Here is a 17585-nt window from a genome sequence, read left to right on the forward strand (position 1 = left end):
GCAGAGGGGTAGTCAGAGGCTGGCAGGGTCGTTTAGGGGCTTCATAGATTTTTGAGAAGGAATTTGAATTTTATTTTTATTTCAGGACTCTACCTTGTTCTTTTTGAAAATTGAAATATAGTTGATTTACAGTGTTTCAAGTTTGTATTATATAGGTTTCCCTTGTAGCTCAGTCGGTAAAGAGTCTGCATGCAATGCAAGAGACCTGGGTTTGATTCCTGGGTTGGGAAGATCCCCTGGAGAAGGAAATGGCAACTCACTCCAGTATTCTTGCCTGGAGAATCCCATGGAGCCTGGCAGGCTACAGTCTATGGGATCTCAAGAGTTGGACACGACTGAGCAACTAAGCACACACTCTTCAGTCTCACTCAACCCAGAAGCACAATGAAACAAATAACAGGACTAAGCACACAACACAAGTTTATAGCAAAGTGATTCAGTTTTATATATATATATATATATATATATATAGGCCTCCCCTGATGGTTCAGTGGGTTAAGAAATTGCCTTCAATGCAGGAGACACAGGAAACATGGGTTCAATTGTTTGATTAGGATGATCCATGGAGGAAGAAATGGCAGCCCACTCCAGTATTCTTGCCTGGAAAATTCCATGGACAGAGGAGCCTGGTGGGCTATAGTCCAAAGGGTCGCAAAGAGTCAGACATGACTGACTAAGCACCCATATATGTGTGTGTATATATATATACACACACACACACACACGCACACACATATATTGTGTATATATATTCTTTTTCAGAAACCTTTTCATTATAGGTTATTATAAGATATTGAATATTTCTTATACTATACAGTAGGTCTTGGATGTTTATTAAATTTGGATTTATTCTATGTGCAGTGGAAAGGTTTTAAAGAAGTCTAAAGCAGTAGTATGATGTGAGCTTATTAAAGAAGAGAAAGAAGAGTAACTTCAGCTGTTATGTGAAGAATTGAATGGCAGATGTGAAGCGTGGGGGCAGGGAGGCCAGGATGGTCCTGTGTGTGGCTGTGGAAATGGTGGAAGGAATGTGAGGGAAGGAGGCTTTGAAGATTCGACTAGGTTACAGTGGGTCCCAGATAACTGGATGAGGAGCTTGGATTTGATTTTTGCACCTATGAGGGAACTTTGTGTATGTGTAAGTTTGTGTGTGAGTGTATGTGTGTTTCTAAGTGTGTGTGTCTGTGAGTTTACGGGTGAGCTTGTGAGTGTGTGAGTCAGTGTGTATGAGTGTGGGGTACATGTGTGGATTTGTAAGCAGATGTGAGTGTGCATGTGTGTGCAACTTTTGAACAGACCAGTGGCATAAAGAAAAGGCTGCCCTCTATGCTGTAGAGAACAGTCTGGCGGCAGGGAGACTTGCTGGGTGGGTAGTGGGGTTGGATATTACACAAAGACCCAGGGGTGCTAACGTGGCCAGCCAGGGAGAAAGACATGACTGAATCGGGCAAGTCCTGTTATTTGTCTCATTGTGCTTCTGGGTTGATTGAGACTGAAGACTCCTTTAGAGGAGTCACAGTTTCTTCAAATTAGCCCAGTTTGATTGCTAGCTGAGTATTTTACTAGTCTTATTTAAAAAAAAACAAAAACTTATCTAAGTTAAATCTCACTTACATCCATGTGCTTGATTTCTCTGAAAGGAGTTACATTAGTGAGCGTTAAGTGGAGTGGTTCCACTGCAGCCCACCCAAACTCCCCACTCTGTTGCTGGGAGGCATGCACACATGTGCTTGGGCACATGCGCATGCATGCACGCGAGCACGCACAAGTCTCTTTTATGTTTAAAGTTCTTGATTCCTGAGACACTCATTGTGTTTTTTGTTCCCCCAGGACATCTTTGAAGATGCTTTGGAAACCCTCTCTGTGTAAGTAGTAACGTAATAAAAACGTATATAGTAGAGAAAATTGATGGTTTTCTTTTAAAAAAAATAAATATTTCATTCTCATTTTTTTGAGTATAGTGACTATTGTTGGAAAAATTCAGTTCTCTATAATTTAACATTTAGGATGTGATTAAGCCAGATTTCTTGTAACCTTAAACTAAAATAAAAGAAAAAAGTTTTCCAACAAATTAAATTTTGTTTACAGCTAACCCTTTTATATTGGAGAAGGAAATGGCAACCCACTCCACTATTCTCGCCTGGAGAATCCCAGGGACAGAGGAGCCTGTTGGGCTGCTGTCTGTGGGGTCGCACAGAGTCAGACGTGACTGACGCGACTTAGCAGCAACCCTTTTATATCTTGCCCATATTTCTTTACATGATTGGCCTCATACTGTAGATTTTTGCTTTTGGTTTGCACTTAGTTTTATTATAAGCATTTCCTATATGCCTATATAATTTTTGTAATGATTTTAAATGATGTCATATTAGATCAAATGGAACACTACAGTTTACTTATTCATTTCTCCTTAGACATTTAGTAAAACTAGGGAATATTTTAATATGTATAGTTTTGTTATATTTTTGAATTGTCTCTGAAAGTTTTAACTTCACCAATGTAGGATTACTGGCTATAAAAGGGATGACTATTTTTATTGCTCTTTATGTGATATTTTTCAAGTTGCCTTTGTGTACTAGTCAACTCAGGCTGCCATAACAAAATACCATGGGTTGGGTGGCTTAAACAGCAGAAGTTAATTTTCTCACAGTTTTGGAGCCTGAAAGTGAGAGATCGGGTTGCTAGCGTGGTTTGGTTCTGGTGAGAGCTCTCTGCCTGGTTTACAGATGGTCACCTCCTCGTTGTGTCTCCACAGGTAGAGAGAGAGAGAGAGAGAGAGAGAGAGAGAGAGAGAGGTCTCTAGGTGCTCTTCCTATAAGGGCATTAGTCACGAGGACCCCACTCTCAGGATCTGATCTAAATCTAATTATCTTCCAAAGGCCTCATCTCCAAATGCCATCACATTGGGGATCAGAGCTTCAGTATGTGAATTTTGGGGGAATGCAATTCTGAGATGGTTAGATGGCATCACCGACTTGATGGACATGAGTTTCAGCAAGCTTCAGGAGTTAGTGATAGACAGGGAAGCCTGAGGTGCTGTAGTCCATGGGGTCGCAAAGAGTTGAGCGACTGAACTGAATTCAGTCCACAGCACTTTCAAAAGAATTTTATCTTTTGAATTTTATCTTATTTTAGCTATGAACAATGTGTATGTGTAGCATCATCATCCCTAGGTATTATTTGAAACCATTTTTCTGCTTAAAAAGTGAAAAGTGTTAGTCGCTCAGTCGTGTCCAGCTCTTTGTGACCCTGTGGACTGTAGCCCGCCAGCATCCTCTGTCCATGGAATTCTCGAGGCAATAATATTGGAGTGCGAAGCCATTCCCTTCTCCATAGGAACTTCCTGACCCAGGGATTGAACCTGGGTCTCTTGCATTGCAGGCGCTTTACCATTTGAGCCATTAGGGAAGCCCTTTGCTACTTTAGTGATACCTAATTGTTTAGTTAAAATTTTTTTTTTCTGGGAGTTCTCTCGTGGCCTAATGTTTAGGATTCCAGGCCTTCACTACCATGGCCTGGGGTTAATCACTGCTTGGGGAACTGAGATCCCACAAGCCATGTGGTATACCCCTCCCACCCCGCATTTTTTTTCTTATCATCATTGTTTAGTCTGTTGCATTCCCTTATGTATGAATTCTAGTCTTCTCTTGCCTATTTAACTTTTTTCTCACTGTTTCTCATACATACTTATGAACTTACGTATGTATATACACTTTCATCTTTGGTTCTATTTGCTACAGATACTTTCCCTTAATTGCTATTTTTATGTTAGAGTTGCACATTTTTTTACTGTCCAAAGTTTTTAGTGTTTGTCATCGAATATATATGTGATTAAAAAGAACTTAATTGTGATTAGGATTTAAAAAAATAACCTTGCTACTGTGCAATAGTTGCAGATTTACAGAACTATTATGAACATAGTATGGAAAGTCCTATATATCCCACACTGGTTTTCCCTGTGATTAATTTCTTACATTAGAATGGTACGTTTGTCACAATTAATAATCTAATATGGATATGTTGTTATGGCTAAAGTCCATACTTTATTCAGATATCTTTAGTTTTTATGTAGTATCCTTTTTCTGTTCTTGGATCTCATTCAGGACACCACATTATAATTATTTGTCCTGTCTCTGTAGCCTACTCGTGATTGTGACAGTTTCTCAGACTTTCCTTGGTTTTGATGACCTTGTCAGTTTTGAGACTACTCATTTGTTTTGTGGAATATCTCTCAATTGAGACTTATCTGTTTTTTTTTTTTTTCCCTCATGATTAGACTGAGTTCATGTATTTTGGGGAGGTAGACCACAGATGTAAGGTATCATTCTCATCACACTATATCAAAGGTACATGTTATCAACCTGGCTTACTATTGTAGAGGCTAAACTTAATCACTTGGCTTGAGATAGTGTTTGTCAAGTCTTGCCACTGTAATGTTACTTTTCCTCCCCTTCCCTTTTCATGCTGTACTCTTTGGAAGACAATCTGCTTGTATAATTTTAAAAATTACTTTTAAGGTGAGTGCATTATTTGCCATCCAGAAATCTTATTCCACTCTGCTGCTGCTGCTCTGCTCTGAGCATTGGCAGGAACTGAGCTTGAGGTGCATGGTTGACTGAAATCCAGGATGTAGAAAAGGGTCTGACTATGGGGCTGGTTACTGGAATTCACAGTGGAGGCTCTGCTGTTCCCAGTGAGAAACTGGAACACTGGACACACATCAGAAATGGGTTCAGGTCTCAGAGATGAAAACAGGTCAAGCTGGTATAATTGATGTGACCAATGGGCAATACACATTAAAACTTGTGTTTCCTTGAATTTTCACTGGTTGTGTTAAACTGGCAGCGGCTTTACCTCTGGGTTTGAAAGGCATTGTCAGCAATTTCTAACACTGACTAGTTTTTAAAAAATCAAATTATAGAGAAACAAAAACCTTCTGATCTTGACTTCTGGTTTCTGGCTTTGCATGTAAGGAGCTTGAAGTCACCACTCTGTCCTAACAACAAGTAAAGAGCTTAACAGACTTGAAAAATCCACAATTCATTTTGGAGCCAAAGGAAAGGGGAGGATACAGGGCAGATCCCAATGCCCAATACTAGAGGGTCAGAAGGGCAAATACAGGGAGTATGGTGTATGAGCCAAAGCTGGGACTGGAAGACCTCAGCTGTGATGGATGAATTGGTGGAGGCTTAGTGTAAACAACTCTGGGAGTTAAGAACCACAGGGGAATCTCTCATGTGAAGCCCCCTCCCCTCCTAATGTGAGATTTGCCTCTAGAAGCTTTACCAGATTCCCACAGTAAACAGAGGAGAAAAAATCCCTTTGGGCATCCTGCAGGGTAAGGAGAAAAGGAACATTCTGAAATATACCAGAGTTGACTGTTCTTAACAAGGCCTACCCTCAGGGGAGAGTAGTTAACCAGAGTCTAACTGACCTGGGAACTCCAGCCCACTCTGGCCATCCTGTCCCATCTACCTGAGAAGAAAAACTGAGAAACACTTGAGCAGTTCCCAGTCCAGAGGCACAGGCTCCCTTAAGGACTGTGACCTAATCATAGGAGTGTCAGTCGTTTCCCCTCCCCACCCCCTCACCACCATGTGACCACAGGTTGATTTACAGCAGTTCCTTTTATCATGTACATCATATTTAACCACCAAGAAAGATTACAAGGCAGACCAATAGGCAAAAAACACAGTTTGAAGAGGCAGAGTAAACATCTAAACCAGACATAGCAGGGATGTGGGGGTTTCAAACAACTATGGTGAATATGCTGTGGGCTCTATGGGTGAATAGAGAGCCTGCCTGCAGGAACAGATAGGCAGTGTGAACAGAAAGATGGAAGTCATAAGAAAGAACCAAAAAGAAATGCTAGAGATCTGAAAACACTAACAGAATTGAAAGCTGCCTTTGATGGACTTATTAGACTGGACATGGCTGAGGAAAGAGTCTCTGAGCTAGAGGCTAGAGCAATATAATCCTGAATGAGTTTAGTCTCTCAGTCGTGTCCGACTCTTTGCGATCCCATGGACTGCAGCCCACCAAGTTCCTCTGTCCCTGGGGTTCTCCAGGCTAGAATACTGGAGTGGGTTGCCATGCCTTTCTCCAGGGGATCTTCCCAACCCAGGGATCGAACCTAGGTCTCCCGCATTGCAGCTGGATTCTTTACCAATTGAGCTGAATAGAATCCTCAAAAACTGAAAAGCAAAGAGAACAAAGACTGATTAAAAACAGAACAGAATATCCAAGGACTGTAGGACAAGTACAACAGGTGTTGTATGGAAACACTAGGAGGAAAAGAAAGGAACAGAAGAATATTTGAAATAATAATGTTTGATAATTTCCACAATTAATGTTAGATACCAAACCATAAATCCAGTAAGGTAAGAGATCACTGAATAGGATGAACACCAAAAAGTAACCTCTTGATAGATCTATCACCTGTAAACTACAGAGTAGCAAAGATAGATTCCTAAAATAAAAAACACACCTTACCTCTAGAGGAGCAAAGTTAACTTCTCATCAGAAACCTGGCAAGCAAAAGAAAGTGGAGTGAAATATTTGTGTTTAGAGGATTAAACCACCAACCTAGAATTCTGTACTCTGTGAAATTATCTTCAAAAGTAAAGGAGAAATAAAAGCTTTCTCAAGCGAACAAAAATTAAAGCAATTTGTTACCCATAGATCTGCCTTATGAGAAACACGAAAAGAAGTTCTATATAGAGAGGGAAAATAATATGTAGAACATCAGATCTACATAAAGAAAAGAAGAACATCAAAAAAGGAATAAGTCAAAGTAAAATAAAATACTTTTTCATATTCTTAATTGATCTAATGGATAGCAGTTTGTTGAAAATAATACCAACAGTGTATTTGGTTATATATACTTATGTTTATATATATATACACACAAAAGATATATATATATATATATATATATATACACACACGCACTTGTCTATGCTCACATCTAAGTGAGATGAATGAAAACAGCGATACAAGCAATGGGAAGGAGGATAGTATTGTCTTGTTATAAGGTACTCACACTACCTGTGAAGTGGTACAGTATGTTTGAATGCAGACTTAGATGTAAATGTGTATTGCAAACTCTAGGGCAACCACCAAAAAAAAAGTAAAAAAAGAAGTAAAGCTGATATGCTAAGAAAGGAGAGAAAATGGAGCATATGAAATGTTCAATCAAAACAATATAAGGCAGAAAAAGAGTGGAAGACAAGAATAGGAACAAGAAGTGAGGGCTTCTGCTGCTGCTAAGTCGCTTCAGTCGTGTCCGACTCTGTGTGACCCCGTGGACTGCGACCTACCAGGCTTCTCCATCCATGGGATTCTCCAGGCAAGAACGCTGGAGTGGGTTGCCATTTCCTTCTCCAAAAGTGAGGGCAAGAAATAAAAATAGTGATGAACATGGTAGATGTTAATCCAGCTATATCAATAATCACTTTGAATGTCAGTGGTCTAAATTTACCAATTAAAAGACATTATTAGAGTATCTCACAAAGTATGGTCCAACTATATGTTGTTTACAACAAAACCCATTTTAAATAAAAGACACATAGAATAAAAGTAAATTGAGAAAAAATATACCATGCTAACAATAATCATCAGAAAGCAGGAATAGCAGTACTAATTTTAGACAGAGCAGACTTTAAACTAAGGAAAGTTATCAGGAATAAAGAAAGGCATTAGCTAATGATAGAGGGGCCAATCTCCCAAGAAGGCATAACAGTTCTTAGTGTGTAGATACCTAGCAACAGAGCATCAAACTACATGAAGCAAAAATAGAATTATTATATAAGGAGAAATAGATGATTTCGTTACCATCATTGGTGACTTCAACTCCCTTTTTCAGAAATACACCCAGCAGGCAGAAAATTTTAGCTGAACTAAAAAAAAGAAATCCCTGAACTTAACCCAACTGAAGTTAATTTAGATCCCCATCTCATGCCAACCCCTACATTGCCAGCACACTATTCCAACACCATTTGCTAAGTCTGTGAGTAAAAGAAAATGTATGTATGATGCCTCCTCCATCAAGTAATAAACTCATTAAACTAATAACGCTCTGTTTCTGGGGGCTTTCTCTTTCGGTCCTTTGATCTGTGCCTCTTTGTGTTTGCGCAAAACTATTCTTTTTTTTTTTTGCACAAAACTATTCTATCTGCTTTAGATGTTTCAATATTAGTATGACTGGTTCTCAGGAGAATGGCCTCCAAAAATGTCCTGTGACAGAGATGTTTTTGATTCGTGACTATCAGAAACCCACGGTGAACTCTGAAAATGTGAAATTCCTGGGAAATTTGTATGTCTTGGCTTCTTTTATCTGACTGTCAACCATGTATTACGTTTTTTCCTCTCATCTTGAAAACAATAGTTTTTTAATGCTACCTCACTTTCTGGTTATCTAACATTTTCTTTTCCATGCATTGCCTCTTTCAGCCTGTCTTCAGCTGTTGCCAGCATTGTTTGCTGTTGTTGTAATTTTGTATTGGGGTGTAGCCCATTAACAATGTAATAGTTTCAGGTGAACAGGAAAGAGACACAGCCCTATATATACATGTATCCATTCTCTGCCATGCCAGTATTTTTTTACTTCCAAATTTAACTTCCCTGTCAGCTCAGTCTTGTTCAGTTTAGCAAATCCAAAGGCTTCTCTGTTCTAGAACTTGCCTTGTTCTTTTAGGTTTCTGATGTGCATTATTACCTGTGACACCCTAGACTGTTCCTTAAACGGTTTTGTGTATCCTTTTTGGTGTTGCCAAAATGTCCTTGGTACCCACTTCTCTCACCTTCGTGTAGCAACACATAATAGTAACATTTCACCTAATAGAGAACCTTACCTATTTAAAGTAGAGTCCAGTTCCAAAAAGGGTAGCCAAAGTAGATCTTCAAGCCCATGCTCTAAAAATCTTGCCCTTAGTAGAGACTTCGATCTACATTGACTTCCCATTTACAATGAGACTTCCATTTACAATGAATGTGACTAGACTTATGCTTTTTAGTATAACTTTGCTGGAGTCTTAGGAGGTATGGTGAGAGGGTGGTTTTATATTTGTTGTTAGTAATATACTATTACTATATATAACAGATATAGTTATTTGTTGATAGTAACAAAAAATGGCAGAGAAAGAAGAAAGTAAGTACGATGTACAATCATAGAACTCCAAAGCACAGCAGTGTGGTTTTACTTTGCTCGGGTACACACGCTGAGATGTACCTTTCTGGAGAGTCAACCCCTTGGATTTGACAGTGAACTTGATTACCAGTTTCAGCTTCATTTACTACCTGGTGGACCTGTTGGGACAGTTTCACTGAGTCTCAGTTTCTTCATGCGCTCACAGATTTATTGAGGAGATAAAATGAAATTCAATTTAAATATTATAATATGTATAAACAAAGAGTAGGTGCTCAGTACTTTAAATATCAGTACTTTACTGCTCCCCTATCCTGGTCACTGTCAATCTCCACTGAGAAAGTCATGTTAATAATGCTGTCTCTGAGACATTGGAAAAAAGTTATATCTAGTATATTCTATTTAAGAGGATAGAAACATGTGTCATATATGTAAGAAAATTTCAAAATGACTAAAAATGTTTCCAGATAACATTTGAAAGTCAGTAGGTTGTACTTTTGGGCTTCCCTGGTAGCTCAGACTGTAAAGAATTTGCCTGCAACGCAAGAGACGTGAGTTCAATCCCTGAGTTGGGAAGATCCCCTGGAAAAGGGAATGGCAACCCAATCCAGTATTCTTGGAGAATCCCATGGACAGAAGAATCTGGTGGGCTACAGTCCAGGGGTTTGCAAAGAGTTGGACACGACCGAGTGGGTAACACTTTAACTTTCACTTCGGATTCCCAGGTAGCTCAGTGTTACAGAGTCCGCCTGCCACTGCAGAAGACGTAGGAGATGCAGGAGACTGAGGGACTGAGCACACACATGCTTTATTTACAGGGAAAGCTCTCTTGGATGTTTCTCTGTATTCCACAACATAGAGTGTCATGTTCTGTACCATCTCTCCTGAGTTATTGACCCTTTCTGAAATTGAAAATATTACTGAAGAAATCTGTTATTCTATATTTTTCTTTTAACCTACTCTGTATGTTTTCTCTCTGATTACAAGTATATGTTAACTGTAAAAAATTCTTAACTGGTTTTTATGTGAACTTTTATTTTGTCCTAGTTTTAGGGTTTCCCAACACGTATATTTATCATGCCATGACATTTCTTTTGTGATCTGTTAGCTGCTAAACTCGGTATAGCTCTTTTTCCTTATGCTGATCAAACTACATATTTTGGTTTTATGTGCAGATAGCAATGCTTCAGCCTCGCTGTAGGAGGGTGTGGTCCTCTTGCCAACCTGGTGATTAATTTCTTCCTGTGAATATTTTCTCCTGAATTTGTAATGAAAAGGTGCAAATGAACAGATGAGGAGAGGTTTCAAGTGTTTCCACTAAAGAAAACTTACCTCCTACTCTCCTTTTCTGCTTAGTTAATTCACTACCACAGATGTAGTCTTTCCTAGTTCTGGATTTTTGTGGTAACAATTGTAATAACAACTATTTTGGAAAGTTGTTAGATTTGCTAGCTGGTAGATCTTAATGGAGAAGGCGATGGCACCCCACTCCAGTACTCTTGCCTGGAAAATCCCATGGACGGAGGAGCCTGATAGGCTGCAGTCCATGGGGTCGCAAAGAGTCTGACACGACTGAGCAACTTCACTTTCACTTTTCACTTTCACGCATTGGAGAAGGAAATGGCAACCCACTCCAATGTTCTTGCCTGGAGAATCCCAGGGATGGGGGAGCCTGGTGGGTTGCCGTCTATGGGGTCGCACAGAGTCGGACACGACTGAAGCGACTTAGCAGCAGCAGCAGCAGCAGATGGTACAAACATCTCTAACATTTAGAACTGGAAGGAAAATTAGATTTAAAAAAAAAAAAAAACAGTGACACATTGAGCATGTCCTTTCTGAAAATTAAAATTGCTTATGAAGTTTCTGACTTATTTGCATAGGAGGTCGTCTCTTAGGGAGGAACCGTACTTTAGTCCCATGTAATGGTCAATAGAATTTTGCTAGAAGGTTAGCTCTGCCATAGTCTCTGGCTTCTTGATTTAACAATTCCACCCTGGTGTGTACTTCTTGGTGCCCTGATGACTGGGTATTCTTCATGCCCAGGACAACTACTGTATCTGACAACATAGTGGTGGGTGTAAGTAAAGTCTGTTCATAAATTAACTGTGATATTGATTTTGGGTGGCCTCAGCCTGCAGTGGCTTGAAGCAAGGTTTGTGTTTCTGGCCAGATTGAGGTCAGCTTATGGCAGACAAGGTTCTGGCCCTTTGGCTTTGTGTAAAAAGAATTCTCACAAAGATGGAAAGGAGTGAAACAAGTAAAGTGTTTATTAGGAGGAAAGAGTACAGTATGTGTGGATAGACACACGGGCAGACAGAGAGAGCCATGTCCTCGTGGTAGTTTGAATCACTTTTATGGGGTATTTCTTTCAGCTTTTCTTTGGCCAGTCATTTTGCTTTGCCTTGTTCTGAGTTCATATTTGGTATATCTCAGGATCCTCCCATATGTACATGCATCTCTCAGTCAAGATGGATTCCAGCGAAGAGGCCTATGGGTGGCCTTGGCATCACTCTCCATTTGACCCCCAAGGAGCTTTCTAGGTCTTCTTGACTTTGAGAATAAGAAATATGTGGCCTCTTATCTCTTATCTGGGTAGGCCCAGCCTTCTGTCCTGCATTCGAGAATTGACATTGAATATCCAGAATATAAAAAAATATTGATATTTTCGAGTTCCTGTCCACAGGGAAGGAACTCCAGTTGCTCACTCTGGGCAGGGGTGGGGAGGTTCTGTCTACCTCCTGCCTCAGTATGACATGTGAAGAGTAAGTAAAATGTTCCAGGGGTTCCAAAGAGAGCTGTTTTCCGATTGGAGGGTTGGAGTGACTTGCATTGGTTTTGAGTTTTGAGTGCTACAAGGGTTACCTGGGGCCCTGTGGACATAAGCAGATTTGGGTCACCCAGGATCCTGGCCTCCACGGAGTGAGGAGAGTAGACTGACCACTTGGACTCAAGTGATTGGTGGTGTTTAACCTCTTTCTTATGTAAACTACAGTTGGCAGTGGCCCCAAAATCTAATTTATTGGAGGAACTGGTTGGGTACTAGAAAATCAAGATTTTCTTATTATGATAGTTTAGAGAAGTCAGGGAGGCATCAAATTTGTGTGCCAAGACTGTTAGGACAGATGCAAGTTTAACATATTTTCAGCATCTCTTATATTCCATAGCACCTTGTTAAAATGTTGACTTTACCCCTATACAGGAATCCGTAGGTGTTTTGAGCCTGGAGGCAGTGTGAATGCTGTGGGATGTGTGTTCACATGCAGCAGCTACGGTGAATTTGCTCTTACCTCTAGAATTTGAAAGAGGCAGATGTGTTTAGCCGGGTGATAAAATGGTTACAATAGAAATAAAAATATTTTGTAGCCTAGCATGTCTCAGGGACTTCCTCCTTCTTCACACCTTCTCTTTTGAATCACAAATTGTAAATTAGAATGAGATAAAGCTTTTAAGGCAACCTGGTGGGCTCCATCAGTTTAGATCAGTTAATAATGATGCAATAGGTTGATCTGTTTTTAAGGTTATTAAAGGTTGAAGTTTGGTGAATGATAGTTGGAAAACATCTAGTTAATATTTTCTTCATAGTGGGTTAAATTATAACTAGTATAACTTCAGGCCGAGTTAGATGTATTTTCATTTTTCTGTGATCTTTTCTTTGACCCAACTTCCCTGTCTAGATAATCCAAGTGTTGCTTAGGTTTGGAAGGGCCTCCCTACCCACACCTCACCTGATTTTTCTTAACCTAGATTGCTCTTTAATTATTTTATTGGATCCAAAATGCCATTGACATCGTATATACCACTAAGGAAGGAAAAAACACAGTGGAGAATTTTATAGGTGACTTTGCATAAGAGAAGGGAAAAATAAAGTTGGTATATAAGAAGACACAGTAAGAAACTATGTGTATTTCAATCTTGGTACTAGGTAAGGAGGGGAAAATAATTCTCTTGAGATTCTCTGCCCTGGAACTTTTAAAAATAGCTCTATTGCATTATAAATTTATGTCCCATAAAATCTTTTATATTTACAGTTCGTTGAAGTTTATTATATTTATAGAACTATGTACAACCATCATTACAATCTAATTAAAAAAAATCATCATCCAGAAAAGAAACCCTTTAGAGTCACTTGTCTTTCTTACTCCTACTCCTAGGCAACCACTAATCTAATTTCTGCTTCTAGATTTGTCTCTATAGACATTGCATAAAAATAGGATCATTCACTATTTGTTCCTTTGTGTCTAAAAGTTTGAAGTTTATCTATGTTGTAGCAGGTATCAGTACTTCATTCATTCTCTTTTATGGCTGAATAATACTCAACTGTGTGGATATACCACATTTTGTTTGTCCATTCATAAGTTGATAAACATTCGGGTTGTTTCCAGTTTTTGGCTGTTATGAATAACGCTGCTATGCACAACTGTATCCAGTTTGTTGTTTGGACACCTGTTTGCAATTCTCTGGAACACATACCTAGGAGTAGAGCTGATGGACTGCATGGGAAGCCTGTGTTTATCTTTTCAACACTCTCAGAATGTCAGTCACAAGCTCGTTTGTGGTCTGAATATTGGATACCAGTGTGGCTCAAACACCTTCAAGCAGGTCATAAATCATGTGTTATAGAGTCAGTGGAATATAGAAAATGGAAATAAATTTCACTAAAAAGCCCAGAGTGATCAGTATCCCCAGGTGTCTTTTTCCTGCACTGAATTGCTTCTCTGTGTATTTTCTTTTGTACTATTAGGTCGTCTTTAGTGGCCTGCTTTTGTATTGGGACCTTCCAAAACAGGAAGTTCTTTGTATAAGGCTACTAGGGGAGGGTGTTTGTATCCATATTTTAAGCTAAGGCTTGTATATTCTATTGGATTGGCCAAAAAGTTTGTTTGGGCTTTTCTGTCTGATGTTACGGAAAAACCCATGAACTTTTTGTTCAGTCCAGTATGAATGCTCCTTTTCACTCTAAGGAGGAGTGACAGGATTTCCTAGCTTAAAGGGAATATTCTTCGTGATCCTTTGGTCCAGTTGTCTCATCTTACCAAGGAGGCCCAGGGGAGAGGTAGGAGACTTGGTAGTGTTGGTGGCCAAATGAGTGGAAAATGACCTGTGAACCCTTATGAACAGGGCCTTTGTCATTGTGATTGCCCTTTCTGCAGGCTCAGGAGCCTCTATCATTCAACCCCAGGTAGACACCCAGGATATGTTTGCAAGTCAGAGAAGCTCTGTTCCCAGTACTGACTTCCTTACCTCCTCCATCAGTGACCTTCTGGACATGACTACTCTTCTGTCTGGCACTATCTTATTAGTTGGAATGGGAAATAGGCCCCATCCTTGCCTATTGATCACTCACTCGGATATATCACAAACACCTTAATTTGTGTGTTCCAAACTGAACTCTTGACAGCCGCCTCCCTCATCCCTCAGAAACCTTTTCCTCCCCATCTTCTCCATCTTTGTAAATGTCTCCACTCATTTGCTCAAAGCAGATGCCTGGCTTCAATTCCTTCCCTTTTCTTTAACTTCCTTCTACCAGGTCTGATGATTTCTACCTCCCACATATATTTCCCATCTGTTCACCTTCTCTCTCTCTTTTCTCTGTTACAGTTTGAGGTACTGTGGGGTCTGCCTGGGTTACTTAAAGAGCCCTGCCCGCCCACACCCCCATGTGTTTTCTTGTCTCCTTTGTTCTCTAGTCTGACACCCTCCCAACTTTATCCCATCCATTGTCCATGTAGCAGCCAACGTTTCCTGATTTAAAATTTTAATACGACAAATTTCAAACATGTAAAAAATAGAGAGGATGGTCAACTGAGCTCTTATGTACTCACCATTTACCTTCAACAGTTGTTAACTCAAGGCCAATCTTATCTCATCTGTAATCTACCTCTAAATATTTCAGTATGCACTTCCTGAAAACAAAGACATGCTCTTACTTAATTACCATTCAGGTATCAAGGTCAGGAAATTGTGCTGAAACAGAACTATTATCTAATCTATAAGCCTTTTATGGCACTGCTGTATCTGTATTTTAGTATGCGTATAAAAGATAGGTCTTTTAAAAAAAACCCACAAGGCTGTTGTCACACCTAAAATAAATTAACGATATTCATCAAATATCCTGTTAGTGTTCAAATTTCCCCAGTGTCTCATAATTTATTAACAGCAGGTTCATTTGAATCAGGACAGAGTGATCCTTTTAGAAATTCAATTGAATGATGTCATTTTTTTGCTTAGAATCTGGGTGTGAGTCTGCTTGTCTCTTAGGGTGAAGATTCCCAGTCTACCGTAGCCCACAAGGCTTGAGATCAAGGTCAGATCCCCACACCCTGCCTCCACTTGGTCAACTCCCACCCTCATTCTCTGCCTTGAGCCGGAAGCCTCTTTCAAGCTAGACCTCTGCTGCCCTAGGTTTGTATGTCTGACGTCTCTGACCAGAGCAACTTCCTGGCACTCCTCCCAGTTCTTCCTGGTCATCCTCAGCTCTCAGATGCTCTGTCCTCCCACTGTGCCTAATGACTCCACCTGAATAGGTTACTCCTCCTTCATTCCTCTGTCCTGGCAACCTGTTTGTTCCTCTCACTCCATTTCTCATATTTTGTAGCTTTTTTTTTTCATTTGTTTTCTGACCACCTGTTTCTCTGAACTCTTTAAGTTCCATCATGGTGCATCCTGTACCCAAGCACAATGCTTGGCCTATAGCAGAAGCTCAATATATATATTTGTCGAATTAATAAGTTTGTTGAATTAATGTACTAATCAAAAACCGTAGATGAATATTCAAAGTAAACTGCAAAGATTTGAAATGCGTTAAAAAAATCCAGCCATCATTTTTTGAGAACTTAGGAAGTATCGGGCACAATAATATTGCTGTGATTGTTCAAAAGGAGAATGAGTTAAAGGATCTTTTGGGATGTGTTTTTTTCTTCCTTCTTTTTAATGATGATTACGGCTGGTTGTGTCAGTCAACCCATACATGCATGATTAGGTAATGTCCAGTTGTGGGCGTAGTGAGCACTATACAGAATTGTCAGTGATGCCATTGCAGTTTCTCAACTCTGGGGTGACTCCATTTCCATCTGAAGTTTATGGAAATGAGCTGTCAGACTTCTAGGGGATATAGTGAGCTTCACTGCCTTTGTTCACTTTCTGTCATTTTTTATCTGCCCTGTTTTCTGATATGTTTATCCCTCTTGATAAAAATAGCAACCTAAAATAAGTAATAACACAGTGTAAAAGCAGGGAGCTTTGCCTTTTGTATGTGTCAAATTTCTCCACTGTTTATGTTTTGAAAATTAATCAGTCTCCCTGGTTCTCTCTCTTTCCTCTTCTTCCTACCCTCCTCTTTGTGCCATCATGTTTGTAGAACATTGTATCCAGAACTCCTCAGAGATGGAGTGATGTTTGCATTAGGCACATTTGTAAATCATGAGTGGTTCAGTATCATGTATCATACACATTTAATAAACAGTCTGAAGATTTAGCCACTAACAAATCTAAAGGCCTCTGAAATTACTTAATACTGAAGAGGTATTTGGGGATTTATGTGTGATTTTTATTTTCATATAAAGTAATTTCCATGTTATCTATTTTATTTTTATTGTGCAGAGTGAGAGTATTCAAGCCAGCAAGGAGTATTTTTTTTTATCACCTATAAGCAGAGAATGATCTCAAAATGTGTTAAAGCTCCATGTAATTCTGATAAAATAGCATTTTTAGGGGTATAGGCATAGCTTTTGTCACTCCTCTGGCTTTTATGCAGTTAAAAAAAAAGTGTGTGTGTGTGTGTGTGTATAAAATTCTGTCTGTCAGATCTCCCTACTGATTTAAGAGATTCTTTGTCATTAAAAATTTCTGGCCCCAATTTAAAAGAAAATTGCCCAACAATGTGTTGTTTGCTTTGATTAAAATAATGCTGTGGTAGTTGATACCAGGAAGTTAATTCTGTGATTGCCTACTTAAAGCATATCTATTTTGAAATAGCATTCTCATTGTCTTGTAGTATTTTATTGTTCAGCTCCATGGATGGAGCCTATATTCTCAGTCCTAAGTCACTTCAGTCGTGTCCGACTCTGTGCGACCCCATAGACGTCAGCCCACCAGGCTCCCCCGTCCCTGGGATTCTCCAGGCAAGAACACTGGAGTGGGTTGCCATTTCCTTCTCCAATTCATGAAAGTGAAAAGTGAAAGTGAAGTCGCTCAGTTGTGTCTGACTCTTAGCGACCCCATGGATTGCAGCCTAACAGTCTCCTCGGTCTATGGGATTTTCCAAGCAAGAGTACTGGAGTGGGGTGCCATTGCCTTCTCCGATATTCTCAGTAGAACTTACTAAAATAGTATAAGGATGCCTTTTTAGATAATTCAGTATAAGTAAAAATATTATTTTTAATATGTATTTTTCACTCATGAAGTAATTTGTTTGAAAGCATTTTGTAAAACTGCAAAGAAT

At 39.5% G+C, this 17585-nt stretch overlaps 1 protein-coding gene across 3 annotated transcripts in view; it reads left to right on the top strand.

The window, feature by feature from the left end:
- Positions 1 to 17585, top strand: part of TTC39B (tetratricopeptide repeat domain 39B) — a 156232-nt gene that overhangs the window by 45134 nt on the left and 93513 nt on the right. The window contains exon 2 of one of the 3 annotated variants that reach the window (XM_019965912.2): positions 1831 to 1865. The exons of 1 other annotated variant lie outside the window; for it this stretch is intronic. In XM_019965912.2, coding sequence (XP_019821471.2) covers positions 1831 to 1865 — 35 coding nt within the window. Of the gene's footprint in view, positions 1 to 1830; positions 1866 to 1907; positions 15548 to 17585 lie in introns of those variants that run through there. One more of the 3 variants, XM_070794529.1, reaches the window with a different exon arrangement.

This window comes from Bos indicus, chromosome 8, assembly GCF_029378745.1.
Source record: "Bos indicus isolate NIAB-ARS_2022 breed Sahiwal x Tharparkar chromosome 8, NIAB-ARS_B.indTharparkar_mat_pri_1.0, whole genome shotgun sequence".
Taxonomy (NCBI): domain Eukaryota; kingdom Metazoa; phylum Chordata; class Mammalia; order Artiodactyla; family Bovidae; genus Bos; species Bos indicus.